Genomic DNA, 22083 nt, shown 5'->3' on the forward strand with positions numbered 1-22083 from the left:
ATTGTTAAGAAAATTTCTTAATAATAAAAAAAGAAATTTTCTGTTCATTTTACATACCAACCACAGATCCCCCTCCCCTTCCTCCTCCCACCCTCCAGCCTTCCTGCCCCAACCCACCCCCCATTTCCACCTCCTCCAAGGCAAGGCCTCCCATGGGGAGTCAGCAGAGCCTGATATACTCAGTTGAGGCAGGTCCAACCTCCTCCCGCCTTGCACCAAGGCTGTGTAAGGTGTCCCACCATAGGCAGTGGGCTCTAAAAAGCCCACTCATGCATCAGGGAGGGTCTTGATCCCATTTTCAGGGGGGACCTTATGCAGATCAAACTACACAACTGTCTTGCCTATGCGGAGGGCCTAGTCCAATCCCTGGGAGGCTCCACGGTTTCTGGTCCACAGTTCACTAGTTCCCACCAGTTTGGTTTGGTTGTCTCTGTACATTTCCCCATCATGATCTTGATGCCACTTGCTCATAGAGTCCCTCTTCACTTTCTTGGACTGGCCTCCTGGAGCTTGGTCTCGTGCTTGGCTGTGGATCTCTGCACCTGCTTCCATCTGTTACTGGATAAAGGCTCTATGATGACAAGGTATCCACCAATCTGATTACCAGGGTAGGTCAGGTCAGGCACCCTCTTTACTATTGCTAGTAGTCAAAGGTGAAGTCATCCTTGTGAATTCCTGGGAACTTCCCTACCTTCTGGTTTCTCCTTATCCCCATGATGACTCCCTCTATCATGGTTTCTCTTTCATTGCTCTCTCACTCCATCCCTGTTCCATACAGCTGGATCTTATGGAGCCATTTTCTTAATTGAGGTTCCCTCCTTTCAGATAACTCTAGCTTGTGTCAAGTTAGCATAAAACTAGCCAGCACAGGAAGGATTAGGATGTGTGACCTTGTTGAAGGAGTTGAAGATGGGGAGAGGCGTTGAAGTTTCAAAAGTCTGGTGCCATTGCCAGTGTGTTCTTTGCTTCCCCTTTGTGGTACAGAGATATGAGCTCTGAGCCGTTCCTCTTGCCATGCCTTCACTTTGTCATCCTGGACTCTAACCCTTTGAAACTGTAAGCCTCATTAAACACTTTCTTCTATAAGTTGCCTTGATTGTGGTGTTTTTTCACAGAAAAAGAAAAGTAACTTATACACTACCTTCACTTGACTAGAGGTAGAAATGTGTCTTGTATTCATGTCTCATTGCACTGACAGCTGCAGTTCACATCATCTCATGGCCCTCAAATATGACCTATCGATTCCTATCCTACAGAAGCTCACACATGACTGACATCTAAATATCTCAAAACCATAATTCAGGTCTCATAATATGTGTTGAGTTTGAATGAGAATGGTGTCTATAGGCTCATACATTTGAATGCTCAGCTACCAGGGAGTGGCATGTTTGAGAAGAATTAGAAGGATTAGGAGATATGACCTTGTTAAAGGAAGTATGGAGCTGGGGGTGGGCTTTGAGGTTTCAAATCCAGGGCCAGACACAGCATCTCTCTCTCTCTCTCTCTCTCTCTCTCTCTCTCTCTCTCTCTCTCTCTCTCTCTCTTTCTCTCTCTCTCTCTCTCCTCTTCCTATTACTTATGGATCAGGATATAGCTCTCAGTTACTGCTAGAGAGTCATGCATGCTGCCAATGTTCCTTCCATGCTCCTGCCATGATGATAATGGACTAACCCTCTGAAACTGTAGGCAAGCCCCTAATTAAATGCTTTCTTTTGTAAGAATTGTCATTCTCATGGTGTTTCTTCATAGCAATAGAGCAGTGACTAAGACATAATGTTATATTAAATGCACACTCTCTTTATTATTTTTTTATTTAAGACATTCTCACTATCCAATCCAGGCTGACCTCAAATTCTTCATCCTCCTGCATCATCATCTCTAGGGCAGAGATTTCAGACAAGGGACACTAGGCTCTCTTAGCTTGATAGCTTTTGCAGTTTAGAGGACTGAGAAGCAGAGCCTGACTATAGGGTGATTATTATTGCTGGAAGAGCAGACAAAAGAGGGTGCAGACAGAAGGAGAACTCCAAATGCACTTCAGACTACAACCAATGTCCTCTGAGCCTCCTTCCCTACACAGCACAGGATATCCTTTTGGATGAAGGCACTCTTCATGTGTGGCAAACCATGAAAGAACTGACAGCTAGCAACAAGTTCTCCCACTAACACCCGTTCTTTCTTCACTGGAAAAGAAATAGAGGAACAAAACAGCTTTCATTTAATTCCTATTCCCTAACATCCCACCCTCCATCTCGAAGCTCCACCCACCCACACAGCCGCAGCCTCTCTGCCACCCCTTGAACTTAGAGCACTTCACACCGGGGCAGGGGCACCTTGGGATAGCAATGAATTCCTGGAGAGTAGCAGGGAATTCCTGGGTTTCCAGCACCCGAGTGAGGAGACTAAAATAGGATGGGAGGCTTCTTTGTCACTAGATTCCTATGCAGTTGGTGGTGGAGGAGGCTCTCTCAGAGGGGGTGGGGCAGAATAGGGCTCCTAGTTGGTATCTAAGAGATACTGTAATCGAAGATCACACTGCTTAAGAAAGACAATTGCTTCCTAAGGAAGGAAGAAGGGGGCTGATCTGATTAACTGAACCAGCGACTTTGAAATCCTCCAGGAATATCCGAGAGTTACTACGGCCCTGGGCATATGCAATACCTGTGCCTCCTGCCATTGTCTGGGACTCCCTGCCAGCCCTACAGTCCTCCACCAGCTTAATGGAGGTGTGTGGAGTGCTCTCTACACTTTGTTGCCCGCCAGGACCCGGGATTTTACAGTGCAGGGCACCCTTGAGTCCCAGGGAAGCAGCAGGGCAGGGACCATCTATAGCAACCACGATGGGAGGAGGGAGGAGGTGGCCAGCAGGAGGAAGGCAGCAGGGCCTATCCTGACGCAGCAGCAGCGGTGGAGGAGGCCCCTCCAGAGATGCTGGGCGTCCGGATCCAGCCCGTCCTCTGCCTCCTGCCTCCTCCGGCCTCGATCCCTAGGATCCTGGGTTCCAGCCGCCCTCAGCCTCAAGCCAAGGGAGGTGCCCTCTGAGCTAGCTACGGAAGGAGGCGGGGACTGAATCGTCTGAGGAGGAGAGGGAGGAACCGACGCTCCTCGAGCTGGTGGCTGCAGGCGCCCTGGGTTGCCGCGGTCTCCCTGGGCGGAGCTGCACCCGAAGCCCGGACTGTATTGAGAGCGTGTGAATGTCCGCGTGGACTAGGGCCGCGCGGGCCCCGCGCCTCCTACGGCTCGCTCCCGCGTGCTGCTGTGTATGTTCGCTTCTTGTCACTGTGCACCGAGAGGCAGGAGGACTATGAAGATGATTCACTTTCGGAGCTCCAGCATCAAATCGCTCAACCAGGAGATGAAATGCACCATTCGGCTGCTGGACGACTCGGAGGTTTCCTGCCATATACAGGTGCGGTGGAACGGGGGAGGATGCAGAATGTGCGGTATTCGCAGGGTACAGGAGTGAGTAAGGGGGCTCTGAGGGTAGCCATGTGCTGGAAGGAAACCCACCTCATCAGAGAAGCCTGGCTAGAATGCGGGATTTGCTTCAGTCCTCAAGATAGGGGCTTTGGCCCTCTGTAGTCATCTGCTTTGCATTATCCTTGCCTCAGCCCCCTACCCTAGCATGTACCCTGTGCTCACTTCGCGTTGCTCCTAGGCTGAGGCGGTAACCAGATGTCTTGCTTAACGCTGCAAGCTTGCTTGGTCCCTTTAAAGCCTATCCCACCAGGACATAGAAGCTATGAGGGTCGGGGAGACATTTGCATGCTAACCCCCCACATGGCTTTTTTTTTCCTCACCCACCACGTGGAAAAGGACTCCACCAGCCAGGGCTCGCCTTTCTGTTTCCCGCGCCCAGGCCGTTTGGGAACCTGCTTCTTGTGCCCTGCTGTCCCTCTGCCAGTAGTCTGTACTTCTCTTGTGGGGCAATGGACTTCCCCAAGTTTCCTCGAAATCTTGGGCTTCCAGCCTCGAGAGATGGGGTGCACGTTATAATTGAAGTGGAGCTACCTCAAAAGAAGGTGAAGTCTGTGCTTCAGAGAAAAGAAAAAATTCATAAGACTAGCAAACCGGTCCTGCAGGAAGCTGGATCTTGGGTAAAAGAGCTTGGAATTTTGGTGACTATTCACTGTGGTCAAGTTGGAGGAGAAAGGCACATTGCTTATTATTTTTATTGACCCTCCCTTCCTTGGGAGATAAGAGTCTTTGGCCTTGCAAATATTTTGTAACCTGCTGCTGCTGCTGCTGCTGCTGCTCCTCCTCCTCCTGCTGCTGCTGCTGCGGGTGGTGGTAGTGGGCTGTGTGTGTGTGTGTGTGTGTGTGTGTGTGTGTGTGTGTGTGTGTGTGTGTGTTTCGGTGCACTTACACATGCTTGTGTTTCCTTTAGCTGAGGTTGTTCTGGTAAGTAGGTGTGCGCTCCTCCCATGACCTCATGTGGCATGCACATTCTGCAAAACTTGTATCGGAACTAAGCACTGCTGGCATCAGTTTAAAATCGAATTCTTTATTTCTAGGATACCCTCTTCTAGTCTACTACATTTAAGGTTCTAAGACCCATGCCTGTAGTAGGAGAATGGATTAGCACCTCCTAGAGGCCGAAATCCACCTCTAAGTTGTACCTGGGTTTTTAAAAAGATATTTTTAATTAAAATTAAAGTTATATCACTTTCCCCCTTCTCTGTCCTCCCTCAGCCCCTTCCAAGTCTCCACTCTCCAACTTTTTCCATGCTCCCCCAATCACATTCTCAAACTGATAGTCTCTTTTATTATTACTGTTACATATACACAGCTACATAGATACAACCTGCTGAGTGTGTTTTTGTTGTTTGTCTGTGTATGGTTTCAGGGCTGACCACTTTGTATTGGATAACCAATAAGGGGAGTCATCCTGCTCTTCAGCACTAATTAATTGCCCGAAGTTCTTTATATAGAGGCGGGGCTTTGTGGAAAACATCCTCGTTCTCAGTTAGTGTGCTTATTGATATTGCTATTGTTCAGGTCTTGTTTATGCCATTTCTCTGAGAAACTGTTTCACAGCAGAAATCCTGGTATTCAGCATGTTACAATCTTTCGCCATCTCTCACACAATGTTCCATGAGCCATGGATGCAGGACCCTTGAAGCAGATGTGTCCTCTGGGGATGGCCTCCCCACGATCCTTGATCTTTGGATTGTGTCCAATTGTGATTTTATGTGATGATTTCCATTTGCTGTAAAGAGAAGCTTCTTTAATGAAGGATGGTCGACACATTTGTCTGTGGGTATAAGGATAAGTTTTAGAATGTAGTTAGAAGTTATATTGGTCTTCCCAAGTGGTAGTAGTAGATTCTCTCCTAATATCCAGGACCTCACCAGATCTGGGAAGCTGATTTCTCTCCAGCTGAGTGGAATTTCCATTCACCAAACAGCTGTTGTTGCACCTTTATAAATATTTACTTCTGCTGGTCACTGTTGTGGCTCTTGTGAGTCACAGCTCAGAGGGGATTGTTAATTGTGTCTCTCCTACGCTGGTTAGTTTTATGTCAAACTTGAAACAAGCTAGACTCATTTAGGAAGAGGGAATGTCAACTGAGAAAATGCCCCATCTGATTTGCCTGTGGAAAAGCCTATTGAGCGTTTTCTTGATTGATGATTAATGTCAGAGGACGTAGTTCGCCTGGGGGAGGGGGGTGGGGGTGGGGGGGGGGCCACCCCTGAGCTGGTGGTCTCCTGGGTGCTAGAAAACAGCATGCTCAGCAAGCCATGAGAAGCAAGCTGGGAGGAGCAAGCCGGTAAGGCCTTCTATTCCTAGCCTCTGCTTCTGCTCCTGCCTCCAGGTTTTTGGCCTGATTGAGTTCCTGCCTTTCCTTCCCTCCATGATGGGCCCTTACCTGGAAGTGTAAACAAACATAAACCCTTTCATCTCCAAGTTGGAGGTTTTAACCACAGCATTAGCAACCTTTCTAACACACTTCTCTTGGGAGTTTTCATAGTGCCATAATATTTCCTGGTACTATGGAAGCTAAACCACAGGAAGGATTTTAGGTCAGATCCAGCTTGAATAAAAATAATCTGAGTTCTGTGTCCTAAGTGTGCAGTGTCTTCAGCAATAGGGGCTTACCTTCAACTTCTGAAAGGCAACAATAGCAACAGCAGTATTCTATATTGTTTTGGGAATCCCTTGGACTAACCTGACCAATCATTCAAAGGGAGATTTTTCATACCTGATCCTGAGAGTTAGTCTGTAGTTCTTGTGGAGGCCTTGTCAGCCTGTGTGTGTGTGTGTGTGTGTGTGTGTGTGTGTGTGTGTGTGTGTGTGTGTGTGTGTAATGTATAATTTAGGCAACTATAAAATAAGAAGGCTTTATCAAATAACCTTGGTGGTTTTTGTCACTTCTCATTCCTTCTGCTTCTTTACTGACCTCCCTCTCCCCTTCCCAGTTGGAGCTCCTCACCCCATTTCTCTGTTTTGACCTTCATTTTATTGCTGTTCCCCTCTCAACCCCTCCTGCCCTGTGGTCCCATTATGCTTTCCTGGTTTCTGTAGTTACTCCATGTTGCATACTTACTTCTGAAGATTTGGAGCAATAGGATGTCTGTTGTGTTTTTGATTGTGCTCATTTGGGTCATTTCTTTCTTTTAGTTAGTTGCTGTCTGTTAATCTCATTTATCTTCTCAAAGAATGAGTTCTTAGAATGTTTTTATTTATTAATTTTTATTTATATTAACATTTTTCGTGAAATATATTTTGATCGCATTTTGCTGTCCCTCAACTCCCCCCAGTATCTCCCCACCTCCCTCCTCACCCAACTTCATGTTCTTTTTCCTCTTTCTTTCTCTGTCCCTAAAAAAATAACACCCCAAAAACAAAAAAAAGAAAGAAAATCAAAACAAACAATTGAAAAACCAATAACACAAAGAATACCAAAACAAATGAACAACAACAAAAAAAAAGAGTTTAAAACAATGGAGTCCATCTTGTGTTTTCCAACTTGTCCTCTTTCTTGCTTACTGCTGGTTTGAGTTGTTTTTTTTTTTTTTTTCTTATTTTTCCACATTCCTGAGTTGCATCATTTGTGCACACTATTTCTGGTTTTTTTAATTCAAGGCACTTACAACTAGAAACTTTACTCTTAGGATTGCTTTTAATGTGTCCCAGAGGTTTTGTTGTGTAATATTTTAATTTTTATTTAGTTCCAGGAGTATTTTAATTTCTTTCTTGATTTCTTATTAGACCCATTCATCATTCATTGATATGCTGTTTAATCTCCATGAGTTTATGCACCTATTAAAGTTTTGTTTACTATTGACTTTAAGTTTTATTGCATAGTGGTTGGGTAGGATGCATAGGATTATTTGTTTTTCTGTATTTGTTAAAGTTTGCTTTTTGTCCCAGTGTATGTGGTCCATTTTAGAGAAGCTTTTATGTACTGCTGAGTAGAATGCGTATTCTTCAGTGTTTGCATAGATTAATCTGTATATATCGGTTAGGTTCATTTAGTGTAAGTTGTCATTTAATTCTGAAGTATCTGTTTATTTTCTGACCAGATGACCTATCTGTTGGAAAAAGTGGGATGTTGAAATGCCCTTCTATTACTGTGTTTGTTTTAAACTGTCTTTAATTTCATTCCTATACATTTTATGAAATTGGGTGCACCAGACGTTGGTGCATGTGTTTGATATTGTCACCTTTTCTTGATTAAATGATCTCTTGATTAGAATGAAGTACACTTCTCTGTCTTTTTTTTTCCCATTAGAATTAGTTTGAAGTCTATTTTGTCATTTGGCAAATAACCCATTCCTTCTTTAACCCATTTGCTTGGAAGGCATTTTTCTATCCTTTAACTTTAAGGTGTTGCCTACTTTTTAAACTGATTCCTGTAGACAATAGATACATGGATTTTTGTTCCTTAATATATCCAGCTAACTTGTTTCTTTTGATTTAAGAGTTGAGACCATTTACTTGCAATTATTATAGAAAGGTGCATATAGATTGCAATTTTTGATGGTTTGTTTTCTTAGTTATGGTTTCTGTTTCACTAAAATATAGCTTCATTTATTTCTGTCTAGAATTTCTTGGTTGTGCTTATTCTCTTCAGTTCTAAGAATTGCTTGCAGGGTTCTATTTACTTTGTAGTGTTGTTTTATATGAATTGTTTTAGCCTTGTGGATCATGAAAAGTTTTGCTCTCTCCTTCGACTGTGCCAAATAGTTTCGCAGGGTATATTAGTATAGGTTGGCAGTCATGGTCATTTTGAACTTGTAGTACATTTTTCCAGGCTCTTCAGGCTTTCAAAGTTTCCATTGAGAAATAAGCTATTGAGGAGAGCATAATGATGCATGTCTTTAATCCCAGCACCCAGGAGACAGAGGCAGGCCAACATCTATGAGTTCGAGGTCAGTCTGTTTTACATAGTGAAACTCCAACTTGAAACAACAGCAACAACAAAATAATAATAAGAAAGAAAGAAAGAGAGAGAGAGAGAGAGAGAGAGAGAGAGAGAGAGAGAGAGAAAGAAAGAAAGAAAGAAAGAAAGAAAGAAAGAAAGAAAGAAAGAAAGAAAGAAAGAAAGAAAGAAAGAAAGAAAGAAAGAAAGAAAGAAAGAAAGAAAGAAAGAGAGAAACCAGCTGTTATCTGGATGGGTGTAACTTGTGTTTTTTTTTTTTTTTCTCTTGTAGCCTTCAATATTTTTTCTTTGTTCTGTATATTTAGTGTTTGAACTGTGAAATGTTGTGGGTGTTTCTCGTCTTGTCTTGCCTAGGGGTTCTGTATGCTTCTTGTATCTGTACAGGTTTGTCTTTCTGTAGTTTAGGGAAGTTTTCTCTGTGATCCTGTTAAAGATATGATCTATGCCATTTACATGGAATTCATCTCACTCATCTATGCCTATAATTCAGATTTTGTCTTTTGATGGTGTGCTACATTTCACATGTGTTCCTTTCCTGTGCTTTAAAAAGAATATCCGAGCCGGGCGTTGGTGGCGCACGCCTTTAATCCCAGCACTCGGGAGGCAGAGCCAGGCGGATCGCTGTGAGTTCGAGGCCAGCCTGGGCTACCAAGTGAGCTCCAGGAAAGGCGCAAAGCTACACAGAGAAACCCTGTCTCGGAAAAAAAAAAAAAAAAAATCTATATTCTTTGTCTATTTCACCGCAATCTGCTACTTTATTGTTGTCTTGATAGTCTATCTTCTGTATGATTCATTTTACTTGAAAGGCTTTCCTCTGTGTTTTCTAACTGGGATGTTGCATTTTTCAATTTCATCTTCATATCAGTTTGTGTTCTCTTTAATATTTCTGTCCTCTTTATTGAATTCAGTTTTTAAATCCCAAATTATCTTTCTCCTTACATTCAGTGTGTGTGTGTGTGTGTGTGTGTGTGTGTGTGTGTGTGTGTGTGTGTATTTAATGCATTTATTCTTATCCTCTTGGAGTTCAATGAAGTATTTCTTCATGCTTCTTAAATTCCTTTAATTCTTTGATGCATTTTATGATTGTTCTTATTAAGTTCTATGTCCTGGGGTGATTGTGTCTAGGCAGTTGTTTTTGTGATTTGATCTGGATTTATAGACTTCATTGATTATCTGTCTGTTATGATAATCTGACCTCCTTAGACTGAATCAATGTAGGAGCTTCATGGTCTGATCTCAGCCAGGTTGGGTTCACTGTTTAACTAGACCATGCAAAGATGTCTCCCAAACCACAGATTTGGAACTAAGCCTTTGCATGCAGAGATGGCAGTGGGTAGCCAGAAGGATGGGAGAGGAAAGGAGCATCTCACCAGTCAAAAGTGGCTCTTGGACAGAGCAGTTTCAAAGATCATTTATCTGGACTTAGGCTTATGGGTGTGAAGATGGCCATAGGCGGGGGTGGGGGGGTGGGGGGGTGGAAAAGTGATGAGAAAGGCAAAACCAACTTAGCCAGAAAAGGTGGCTCACAAACAGTTTTTGCAGGAGGCACATCTGGACCCAGGCCTGTGCTGAGTTGGGGATAGGGGAGAAGTTTTGAGGTTGGCAGAGGATTGTAAAAGGAAGACTTCACGTATAGGGCAAAGTTGGCTGGTGAACAAAGAGAGATCACAGGATTCTAGTTGGAACTAGGCTTCCTGAAACTTTTGTTTAATTATTTATTACAGGGATTTATGACAGGAAGGCAGTTGAAACTTTTGTAAACTGACATTGGGGTGAGTTTCAGTGCAGGGCTATAGTTCCCTACTATCTGCCAAGAAAAGCTGCAACAGCAGGGGCTGGAAGTGTGTTCAGATCAAGGCATAAAGAGTGCTGCCTCCGGAATAAGTCAAAACACTCAGGTTGCAAATTTGTGGGTTGCTCATTAGTCTGCTTTCTAGAAATATAAATTCTGCAGAAGGTTCTACTGCAAGGAGCACTCAGGACTGTTGTGTGAGATCGTGCAACTGCATCCAGTACCGTTTTTCAGTGTCTTCTATGTGTTATCCCTTTTAAAACTACAATATCCAATACATAATATAAGCCTTACAGATGGGCATTATTTAGATATTATGGATAAGAAAACTGAGATACTGAAATATTAACCTATTTGTCCAAAAGAGATTGAGCTGCTGGCATTCAGATCACAATTGTCTGGATCCAAAGCGCTTGAATGCCTTTGGCATACTACTTCATGTTCAAAATAATTAAATTTCAGTGAGTTTTCCAACACAGAAACAGATGAATCCATAGAAGGCTGCCTGAACTGATTTGAAGACCAGTAGGGAGTCATGTCTTGCTAATTTGCATATGGATCAAGTTCAGGATCTGGCTGGAAAGCTGGCATTCCAGAGCTGATTGGAATGCCACAATCCAAATGCCACTGGGAAAAATACAGCAAATACTGTATTTTTCTTTAAGAAAATTATACTTACATGCAGTTAGGTTCTACACACTGTATTTTTATGTTTCAAATCAGATAATCTTCAAATTATCCCTGTGAATCAAAAGATGAACTGTGAACCAAACCAAGAACTAAGAGAAGATTGCCTGGCTATGCTCTGATTACATACTATGATGGTCAGGGGACATGTGGGTTCCCAATTGTTCTCACAAGCAATGTTGATTCTGGAGGACACTACACAGTGTGTTTTTGTTGTAACATGAGCTTTGGAGCCCTTTGCATTGGTGATTTTCCTCACAAGCATAGGACAAAAGGAGAGGAGTATTTCAGGAAAAAAAATGTAGCTCATTCATAAGATGAGGAACTTTTGCATAGTTAGGTAGTTCAGATGATTACATTTTCAAAGATGAATTAAAATTAAAAAAAATACTCATTTCAATTTATGCAATTAGTATTTGCTAAATATCTTCCATATGTCAAACACAGAGCTAGGACTAAAAATAATTTTTAAAAAAATTAAGTTAGTTAAGAGGCCCTTGATCAGTTTGAGAAAGATGAACAAAATTTTTATTTGAGAACAAAATGGCATATAGACATGGCATAAAGACTGTTATATGCAGGTAAGAATGTCTGGTTATAAATGAAACTGGTAAATAATTAAAGGATCAGTGGACAGCATCTAGAAACAGGTTAGAAATCCAAATCTAAGGGTCATTTTAATGATCTGCTCTAGAATCTTCATTTGGATGGGAGCATAGGTGATTGCCAGTTGACTTCTATTTATCTTTTTATATTTTTCTTGATACAGTAACCTAGGCATAAATAATATACCTAGATGTGGGAATGAAGGCTGAATTAGAGGCCAAGATGATTAGAATTAGTGACTAAAATATTGACAAAGCCCTTTCAAAGACTACTCACATGTTTGTTGTGGCCCAGTATATACTATATCATGCCTCATGCTACAATTTGGAGTATGAATTCAAAGGCAGGGAAGATAATTAGCCATAACAGATCATGGCTAGTGTCTAGCATCTTAGTTAAAGTTTTTATTGCTATAAAGAGACACCATGTCCATGACAACTCTTATAAAGGAAAAAACAGTTAATTGGGGCTGGTTTACATTTTCAGAGGTTTGGTCTTTTATTATCATTGTGTGACATGGTGGCCTGCAGGCAGACATGGTCCTGGAGGAGTAGTGGAGAGTCCTTACGTGTTGATGTACAGGCAACAAGAAGTGGTCTGTCTTACTGGGTGGAGTTTGAGCATAGGAGACCTCAAAGCTCACCCTGACATTGACACACTTTCTCCAACAAGGCCACACCTACTCCGACAAGGCCACACCTCTCATTAGTGCCACTCCCTTTGGGGACCATTTTCTTTCAAACCACTAAAACTGGGTTAGTTTACTCTTTTTCTAGAAGTATAAATTGCTGATTAAGAGGCTAGGCCTTGATTTTTAGAGTTAATCTAGAATCTCAATGTTGACTGAAACAAGATCTTCACACACAAACAGAAATTACAGTATCATTTACTAATGAACATCATTATAAAATTAATCTCTTTAAAAATGAAAAAATGAATTAGCTCTACTTATGTCAGTTGGCTACTTATTAACAGACTGTCTAATAATTCTGCTTTGGTGCTCCTATCCAAAGATAGATTTTATTATTTTATGTATACATTGCTGACTATTGGTTTGAAAGTTGTGTAAATCTTTGTGATCTGAAACTCCACACAGGCAAGGTGGTATTCTTAAATTCTTGTATTTGGCAAGGTTATCATGGAGTAATATGTTTGGAGTTTAGGTTTGCTTCAACTGTACTAAATCATGCAATTATTTTGCTTTTGAAGTTCCCCTAATGGTTTGAGTGAAATTCATATCTTTCCACTGAAAACTTTTTTAATATAAGAGAAAGACAGTGCTAGTGAAGTCATGGGTCTTGGAGAAGAACTTATTACTATCACCTTACTAAACCAGTATAAACCCTAACTACACTCTAAATGTTTGTTCATATACTTCCAAATAAGCGTAATCCTCATCCCTCATCAAGGAACCTACTCTTTGCAACAGATGGAAACCACTACAGAAAACCATAACCAATCAAAATGCAGAGTTGTAGGGCCCAGTCCCATGGGATACATCTACAAAACAACTCCTGCACCCAAGGCTCAGGGATCATTGTAGAAGAGAGGCTGGAAAGATTGTACGAGCCAGGTCAGGGAGTTCATTTTGAGACTCCGTCTCTTAGCAATGTCAGAAGCTACACACATACAGTCTTAGCAATATGACTTCCTAAATACGAACTGAACAAAGATTATACCATTAGACATGCCAAAGTGGACAGAGGATAGACCACAGAAGACCTCATCCGTACACAAAGAACTCAACTAACAGATGCTCAGAGAGGAAGAAATAGTCTTCCAAAGGAAAGAATACATCAATTAGTTGGTGTAGATGTAACCAATCGTATTATTAAAATAAGAAACACAGAGCCAAGGTAAAAGAGAAAAGCCGAGAGGTCAGAGCTCAGAGATAAAATCTTACCTCCTGCAGTGCTCCTAGCTTCCCCGAGAGAGGGAGGTACTTCCTGTGTCCCTGCTTAAATAATCTTTCTGTTCTGCCTTCTCATTGGTTGTAAACCCAACCACATGACTGCCTCATCACTGCCTGTAAGTACCGCCCTCCAGATCTTAAAGGCGTATGTCTCCAATACTGGCTGTATCCCTGAACACACAGAAATCTACCTAGCTCTTCTAACCACCACGCTCTTACTATGGCTCTAATAGCTCTGACCCCAGGGCAACTTTATTTATTAACATAAAATTAAAATAACATTTCAGTACAAATAAAATATCACCACATTTCCCCTTTTCTATTTTAATAAAAAGAAAAAAGGCAAAAGGTTATAACTAACAAAAGAAAAACTATATACAAAAGTACAATAACTATATACAATATATACAAGTAACAAATACCTAAACGATGTCTAGTCCATTTGTATTTGACAAATCAGAGAAAATAATTCCCTTATCTATCCTATTTTAGTAAGTCCAAAATGTATCTAATTCACTTTCTATCCTAATTAATCTTCAACTATAACTAACTAATCTTCAACTCCCTCAGAGACCCAAGAAGGAAATAATATTAGCTAACAAAAATAAAAACAGGAAGTGCACAAAAGCAACTTCCAAAAATTTTGTGAGTTGACAGAAACAGCCAGCTGCCTGGACAGTCACCTGAGGTTTCTCCACAGTGTTGGGGCATCATCTTCAGCCTATAGGCTTAGCGTATCTGACAGACTCATTTGTGAAGTAGGTTGTACACAAGGTCAACAGTTCAACCTCACACTGGGTGAGAGCAGTCCATGTACCAGAAACACCTGAATTCCACTAGTGTCATGTCATGATTCAGGATTTTAAATTCTGGAAATTGTTGATGGTTTTTGAATTCAGCTGTCCATTCTTCTTGGTTGTGTATATATGGCTTCATCTAAGCATGCCCTTCTCCACATCCCTCTATTAAATGCCAGTCTACTATTGAGAGGCGTGAGCTTTCAGTTGCTGTTCCATTGCACAACAGAAGCCATCGGCCCACTGCCTGTTCAGCTGCCTTCTAAGAAAAGGGTACTGTACCTTTTCCAGATTGTGAAGGCCACTTCAGGGATGGTGCCATATTGTCCTGGCCTCAGAAGATGCTGTCTGATAAAGCCATAACCACACTTGTTTTGGCAGGAATTGGTAGTCCTTTGTTTCGTGTTCTGTCTGTCCATTTTGTCCTGTTGATTTGAGGATACTTTGTTGTCCAGTGGCTAACTTTTGCCACAATGAAAATTAACTCCATATGCAGTTTCTTCAATGCCCATATTTTCTCTGAAGTAGATTGGTACTGCCAGGAGCTGACATGTCTCAAAAAAGAAAAATTTCTAAGTTATTAAAATATTTTAAATGCCATATTCTGTAGATCTCTGAAGGGTTTGAAGATGACCTGTCTAAAATACATCTGCTCAATTTTTAAAACATATCTAATATGACTACAATTTCTATTGTAATGTCTAACTACTAACTTTCATTTCTTTATATCCTAATAGTTGGTAATAATGTAAAGTATTTAAAATTAGTAATTGTCTTTTTCTTTTCTTTTCTTTCTTTCTTTCTTTTTTTTCTTTTTTTTTTTTTTAAAACAAGAACCTTAAATCTAATCTCCTTTGCTTAGCCTTTTTCCTAACCCTTGACAACTTGTAGCCTACCCCCCTAAATAATGAAAATTATCCCAGACCCAAAACCCATTAAAAGAACCAAAAAACCACCCGCCCCACACCACTTCTTTGGCAATGTGGGTGTCATATTCTTAAAATTGCTTCCTGCTGGGTATGGGCGAAGTTATCTTTATCCTGAAAGAAAAATTTTAGGTTAATTGTCAAATTCTAGGAAAGGTAACTATATCCTTCATTATTATCCAGTCCATGTGTATTGCCAAAGTTCAGGGTTTATCTCAAGTCCTTATTTAAGTAGTCTTTGAGACTGGATCATCTCAGCTAGTCATCTCAAAATTGCTCTGAGCACCTTGTAGTTCAAAGCTGATCTGTAGATGATGTTTGTCAGTTCAGTGATATTATTATTGTCCACGTGGAATTGTTGTTGGTGTTGTGGGGCCCCATTTTCTTCCTGGAGACTTCAGTTGATGTTAGGCCTGGCCATGATTTCCTGCAGAAAACTGATAAGAGACTCGAACACAAAGACATATATATGCAGCTAATTGAAGCCTTTTTTCTAGAATTAGTTAGTACTCTATATGACCATTCCTATCTTAACAAAGTTTAAAATGTATATATATATCTATATATATTAATCTTGTAAATTTTGATATAAAATTTATACTTTAAGAAAAGTTTAAAGAATCAGAATAGAATCAAAGAGTTGAGATTAGTAATAGAATAGTCCCTTAATTAATTTGGCTTTTGTCCTGTCCCATAGCAGAAAATGGCTCTTTTATTCTGTCATGATACAGGGAGTTTGTATTTTCATTTTAACAACATGCTTGAGTTTAAAGAAGGAGAGAGCCATTCTCCAACTCCAAAGTCAGCTTTAAATTTTAATTGAACTGGGACTATTAGAAAACCAATAGTGTTAAATCTTTAGAGAAAAGCAGAAACAAACATTTAAGAAGACATAAAATTTTTTAGATAATATATACCCATATGCCATATACTCCAATATACTCTGTTTCCTGGGATAGATGATTTGTCCCTTTTCTTCAGTTGTCTCATTTGTCTTGTGTCCTTCAGATTCCTTAACCTTCATTCTCCTAAAAGACAAAAACAAAAACCTTCCCCCAAGACTAATTTTGGGGATGTTCCTTTTTGGCAAGTTATTATCTGATTAAATGAAAAGACATGTGTTACAGGTACAAGTTAGTTTAAATTGGATGTTCATGCTGGTTGATGAACTATCACCTCCTCTAATTAAGAGGTTTCTCTTGTTCAAATCGAACCTTTATCAATTTTGATGGTACCCACAGCTTATCTTCTCCTATAGAAACAAAAGCAAAACCTCGTCCCCAACGTAATACATACCCTGGCTTCCATTCTGAGGTCAGCACATCCTTAAAGTATATAGGCTGATTTAATTCTGTAGTTTTTTCTATTACCCAATGTCTCTCTGCAGCTGTTGTTCCTTTCTCATTGGCATTCAGAAAATTCAAAGTTAATAGAGCATTATGCAGTCTATTTCTGGGGGTTTTTGTTACTCCTTTCTGTTTATTTAGCATATCCTTTAGAGTTCTGTTTGACCTTTCTATAACTGCTTGACCTGTAGGATTATGTGGTATACCTGTAATATGCTTTATATTGTAATAAGCAAAAAACTGTTTCATTTTAACAGAGACATATGATGGAGCATTGTCAGTTTTGATTTGTGCAGGTATACCCATAATGGCCATAACTTCTAGCAAATGAGTGATTACAGAATCAGCTTTTTCAGAACTCAAAGCAGTTGCCCATTGAAATCCTGAATAAGTATCAATGGTGTGGTGTACATATTTCAATTTTCCAAATTCTGCAAAGTGAAACACATCCATCTGCCAGATTTCATTTCTCTGAGTACCCTTTGGGTTACATCCTGCTGGTAATGGCGTTTGATTATAGAAGGAACAAGTAGGACATTTCTTTACTATTTCTTTGGCTTGTTGCCAGGTTATGGAAAAATCCTTTTTTAAACCTTTACTATTGACATGATGTTTTTTATGAAAGTCTGAGGCCTCCAGCACATTTCCTATCAATAATTTATCAATCTCATCATTGCCTTGTGCTAAAGGGCCTGGCAAACCAGTATGAGATCGGATGTGAGTTATATATAAAGGATGACTCCTTTTCCTGATTGTATCTTGTAATTGAATAAATAGTGAAGTTAATTCTGAAGCATCAGGGATAAATTCTGCAGTCTCAATATGTAATACCACTCTTTCAGCATACTGAGAGTCAGTTACTATGTTGAGAGGTTCTGAAAAATCCATTAATACCAACAGAATAGCATACAATTCTGATTTTTGCACTGAATTATAAGGACTTTGTACCACTTTACTTAAATTTTCTGATTTGTAACCTGCCTTTCCTTGTTTGTTGGCATCTGTATAAAATGTACGAACTCCAGATATGGGTTTTTGCCGTACAATTCGAGGCAAGATCCAATCAGCTCTCTTTATAAAATCAATTCTGTTGCTTTTGGGATATTTGCTGTTAATTTCTCCCAAAAAATTACTGCAAGCTCTTTGCCAAGGTTCACTTTCTGTCCATAATTTTTCAATGTCCTCCTTAGTTAAAGGTACGACAATTTCTGCTGGGTCTATTCCTGCTAATTGACGAAGTCTCAATTTTCCTTTCCAAATCAAGTCAGAGATTTTTTCCCCATAAGTTTTTAATTTTTTATTTGGTTTATTTGGTAAAAATATCCATTCCAATATAATATCTTCCCTCTGCATTAATATTCCAGTAGGGGAATGCCTAGAGGGTAAAATAACCAAAATGCAATCCAGCTTTGGATCAATACGATCCACGTGCCCTTCATGTACTTTCTTTTCTACCAAGGCCAATTCTTTCTCAGCTTCAGGTGATAATTCTCTTGGACTATTTAAGTCCTTGTCACCTTCTAAGGTTTTGAACAAATTAGTCAGTTCATCATTTTTTACCCCAACAATAGTTCGTAGATGAGAAATATCTCCAAATAATCTTTGAAAGTCATTAAGAGTCTGTAGTCTATCTCTCCTAATTTGCACCTTTTGGGGTCTAATTTTTTGTAGCTCTATTTTATATCCTAAATAATTAATAGAATCTCCTCTTTGTATTTTTTCAGGAGCAATTTGTAATCCCCAGCAAGGCAAAATTTTCTTTACTTCTTCAAACATTCTTTCTAAAGTATCTGCATTTGAGTCAGCTAGTAAAATATCATCCATATAATGATAAATTATAGATTTAGGAAATTTTTTACGTATCACTTCCAATGGCTGTTGTACAAAATATTGGCACAGAGTTGGGCTATTTAACATTCCCTGTGGGAGGACCCTCCATTGAAATCTTTTAACCGGTTGAGAATTATTATAAGTAGGCACTGTGAAAGCAAATCTTTCTTTGTCCTTTTCTTGTAAGGGTATTGAAAAGAAACAGTCTTTTAAATCAATAACTATGAGAGGCCATCCTTTTGGTAACAGAGTAGGCAAAGGAATTCCAGATTGTAGAGAGCCCATCGGCTGAATTACTTTGTTAATTGCTCTAAGGTCTGTTACCATTCTCCATTTACCAGATTTCTTTTTAATAACAAATACAGGAGAATTCCAAGGGCTGGTTGACTGTTCAATATGCTGAGCATTTAACTGTTCTTCTACCAGCTCTTCTAAAGCCTGGAGTTTCTCTGTTGTTAAAGGCCATTGCTGAACCCATACAGGCTTGTCTGTTAACCATTTTAAAGGTAGAGCTGTTGGTATTTTTGGAAGATTATCAGTTGTTGTGCCCTGTTCCTGTATAATATGGATGGCTGGTGACCACTCAAAATAATGCCTTCTAATATTTCTCTCAGAAACATGTGCTAGTTTATGATTTGTTTCTGAGATTGGAGGGATTTTAATCTGAGTATTCCATTGTTGCAACAAGTCTCGACCCCACAGGTTCATAGCTATGTTAGCGACATATGGTTTTAATTTTCCTCTCTGTCCTTCTGGACCTATACATTCCAGCCATCTTGCACTTTGTTTCACTCCAGATAATGTCCCAATTCCTAACAGTTGAACGTTTACCTCCTGAAGAGGCCAAGCTGGATGCCAAAATTCTGGTGCAATTATGGTAATGTCCGCACCTGTGTCTACCAGACCAGACAACAAAACACCATTTATTTTTATCGTTAATTTTGGTCTCTGTTCATTAATAGAAGTTTGCCAAAAAATTTTCTTTATGTTTTCTCCTGAATTTTCTATTCTCTCTTTTTCATCATCCTGACCAGCCTGATTTATTCCAATAGTCATTTGGTTATTTAATCGCTCAGAGCAGGGATTTCCTCTACAGCTGCAGGAAAGGTTTGAACTGGTTTTGCTGTGGGGGCCTGCATGAGTCCCCTCCGGGAGTTTCCCGAAAACTGAGGCAAAGGATTACCCTGTCTGTCCTTTGTTGATCTACATTCGTTGGTCCAGTGTTTTCCCTTACCACACCTTCTGCATACTCCAGAAGGAAGGGGCATTCTGTTGCCATTGTTCCTTGAAGAAACATTGCTTCTAGGATTGACCTGTTTACAGTCCCTTTTAAAATGTCCTTGCTTTCCACACCCAAAACATCTAACACTCCTCAAACCTTTCGAAATTACTTCTCCTACCCACGTATCATGCTCATCAACCTCAACATTAATTGTTTCTCTAATCCAATCTTCCAAAGGTGCAGATCTTGCCCTTAACGGCCTGATTATTCTTTTGCATGCTGCATTCGCATTCTCAAATGCCAAAGCTTCAATTATTGCCTTACTAGCTTCTGATCCTGAGACCATTCTGTTTACTGCTGAAGCCAGTCCTTCTAAAAAATCTGTGAAAGATTCTTTAGGGCCTTGCATAACCTTTGTGAATGACTCATGTTTTTTTCCTGGTTCATCAACTCTGTCCCATGCATTCAAGGCTGCCATTCGACATAAAATTACGGTTTGAACATCATATAAACATTGTGTTTGTATTGAAGCATATTGGCCTTCTCCAATAAGCTGATCCTGACAAACTTGTATTCCTTTATCCCTCCATTGTGTTTCTACGTTTCTAGCTTCCTCCTTAAACCAAGTCAGAAATTGAATTCTCTGGCTGGGTTCCAGAACAGCTTGTGCAAGGTCCCGCCAGTCCTGTGGTATAATCCTATTATATGTTGACCAAGAGTTTAACATTTGCTTTACATATGGGGAATGCATGCCATAAGATACTATTGCCTCCTTAAACCTTTTAAAATCCATCAGTTCAATTGGAGCCCAGATATTTTGTGTAGTCATTTGATCAGGCATCTGCTGTACGGTTACAGGATAAATTAAGGATGATTGTGTGAAAACAGGCTTTCTTTCTGTAACCTTATGATCCAAACTTGAACCAACTTCACTGTTAAAATTAACAGGTTTTTCTAAAGCTGTTATCCTGGCACTTAAATCGACTATCTTTTTAAATAGTAAAATGAGAATAAGCATGGTGATTAACTGCATAATTCCCATAATACTAATCTTTTCATATAGTTGTTCCATTGTCAGACTGCCTAAAATTTCAAACAAAACCCAATTTTCTTCCAATGTACACAGGAAACCCATTTTTTTTAAATGTGGAAAAAATTTGTCTTTTAAATAGTTTCCTTTATGACTTACCAAATCTGCGTAGAACAGTAGAAATCCGAGCGAATTTCAAAACAGCCACCTAGAGTCCTAGGTGTAAATCCAGAGAGAGAGAGAGAGAGAGAGAGAGAGAGAGAGAGAGAGAGAGAGAGAGAAACAGAGAGACAGAGAGAAAGCAAGAGAGAAAGCGAAAGCGAAAGCGAAAGTGAAAGTGAAAGTGAAAGCGAAGGGGTAGCCGGCTAAAGCTTAAAGCCAGCCACTTGTTCCCTCTGAGCCGAGTCAAGGCTTGGCTTTACAGCCAGGGGCCCTGTTTAGCAGGGCAGGCCTGAGCTGTTTGTAGCACTGGCTTTAAGCAAGCAGCTCACAGTCCGGCCTGAGCCCAAGCAGACCTGGGCTGGGGCTAGGGAGCCGGCTGCTCCGGCTAGGGAGCCGGCCCCAAGCAGTTTTTAATGGATTCTTGTCACGTTGGGCGCCAGATGTAGATGTAACCAATCGTATTATTAAAATAAGAAACACAGAGCCAAGGTAAAAGAGAAAAGCCGAGAGGTCAGAGCTCAGAGATAAAATCTTACCTCCTGCAGTGCTCCTAGCTTCCCCGAGAGAGGGAGGTACTTCCTGTGTCCCTGCTTAAATAATCTTTCTGTTCTGCCTTCTCATTGGTTGTAAACCCAACCACATGACTGCCTCATCACTGCCTGTAAGTACCGCCCTCCAGATCTTAAAGGCGTATGTCTCCAATACTGGCTGTATCCCTGAACACACAGAAATCTACCTAGCTCTTCTAACCACCACGCTCTTACTATGGCTCTAATAGCTCTGACCCCAGGGCAACTTTATTTATTAACATAAAATTAAAATAACATTTCAGTACAAATAAAATATCACCACAAGTTGGTTATTCAATATTAAATGGTCAGCCCTGAAAACATGTAGAAGTAACATTATAGAAACAGGTTGTATGTAGAAATACATATGCATATACATATATGCATGTAACAATAATCAATGAAAAAAAGAGGCCATGAAATTGACAGAGAACAAAGAAGGGTATATGGGAGGATTTGGAAAGGAGGAAAGGAAGAGGGAAATTATTTAAATTTATTATAATCTCAAAAGAAAAAGTATAATTAAAAAAAAAACAACATAACATCACACCAGTGTTAAGAGAAAGCAAATGGATATCACAGAACTATTACCTTCTATTTTCTTCAGTATCTATGCACACATTCACACATATACTCATATATTAATATATTGCCTTCTTATATAACTATATACTCTCCTTTGTATGCCAGCGTGATAGAGAATGGATATCACAGAACTATTACCTTCTATTTTCTTCAGTATCTATGCACACATTCACACATATACTCATATATTAATATATTGCCTTCTTTTTTTTTTTTTTTTTTTTTTTGGTTTT

General features: G+C 40.1%; 1 protein-coding gene across 2 annotated transcripts in view; it reads left to right on the top strand.

Moving 5' to 3' along the window:
* Positions 1-3083: 3083 nt before the first annotated feature.
* The window catches only part of Frmd3 (FERM domain containing 3), a 219931-nt gene continuing 200931 nt past the window's right edge, over positions 3084-22083 (top strand). The window contains exon 1 of one of the 2 annotated variants that reach the window (XM_006981403.4): positions 3084-3409. In XM_006981403.4, the coding sequence (XP_006981465.1) occupies positions 3263-3409 (147 nt within the window). In that variant the 5' untranslated portion in view covers positions 3084-3262. The remainder of the gene's footprint in view (positions 3410-22083) is intronic. The other variant, XM_006981404.4, reaches the window with a different exon arrangement.

Source organism: Peromyscus maniculatus, chromosome 2, assembly GCF_049852395.1.
Source record: "Peromyscus maniculatus bairdii isolate BWxNUB_F1_BW_parent chromosome 2, HU_Pman_BW_mat_3.1, whole genome shotgun sequence".
NCBI lineage: Eukaryota > Metazoa > Chordata > Mammalia > Rodentia > Cricetidae > Peromyscus > Peromyscus maniculatus.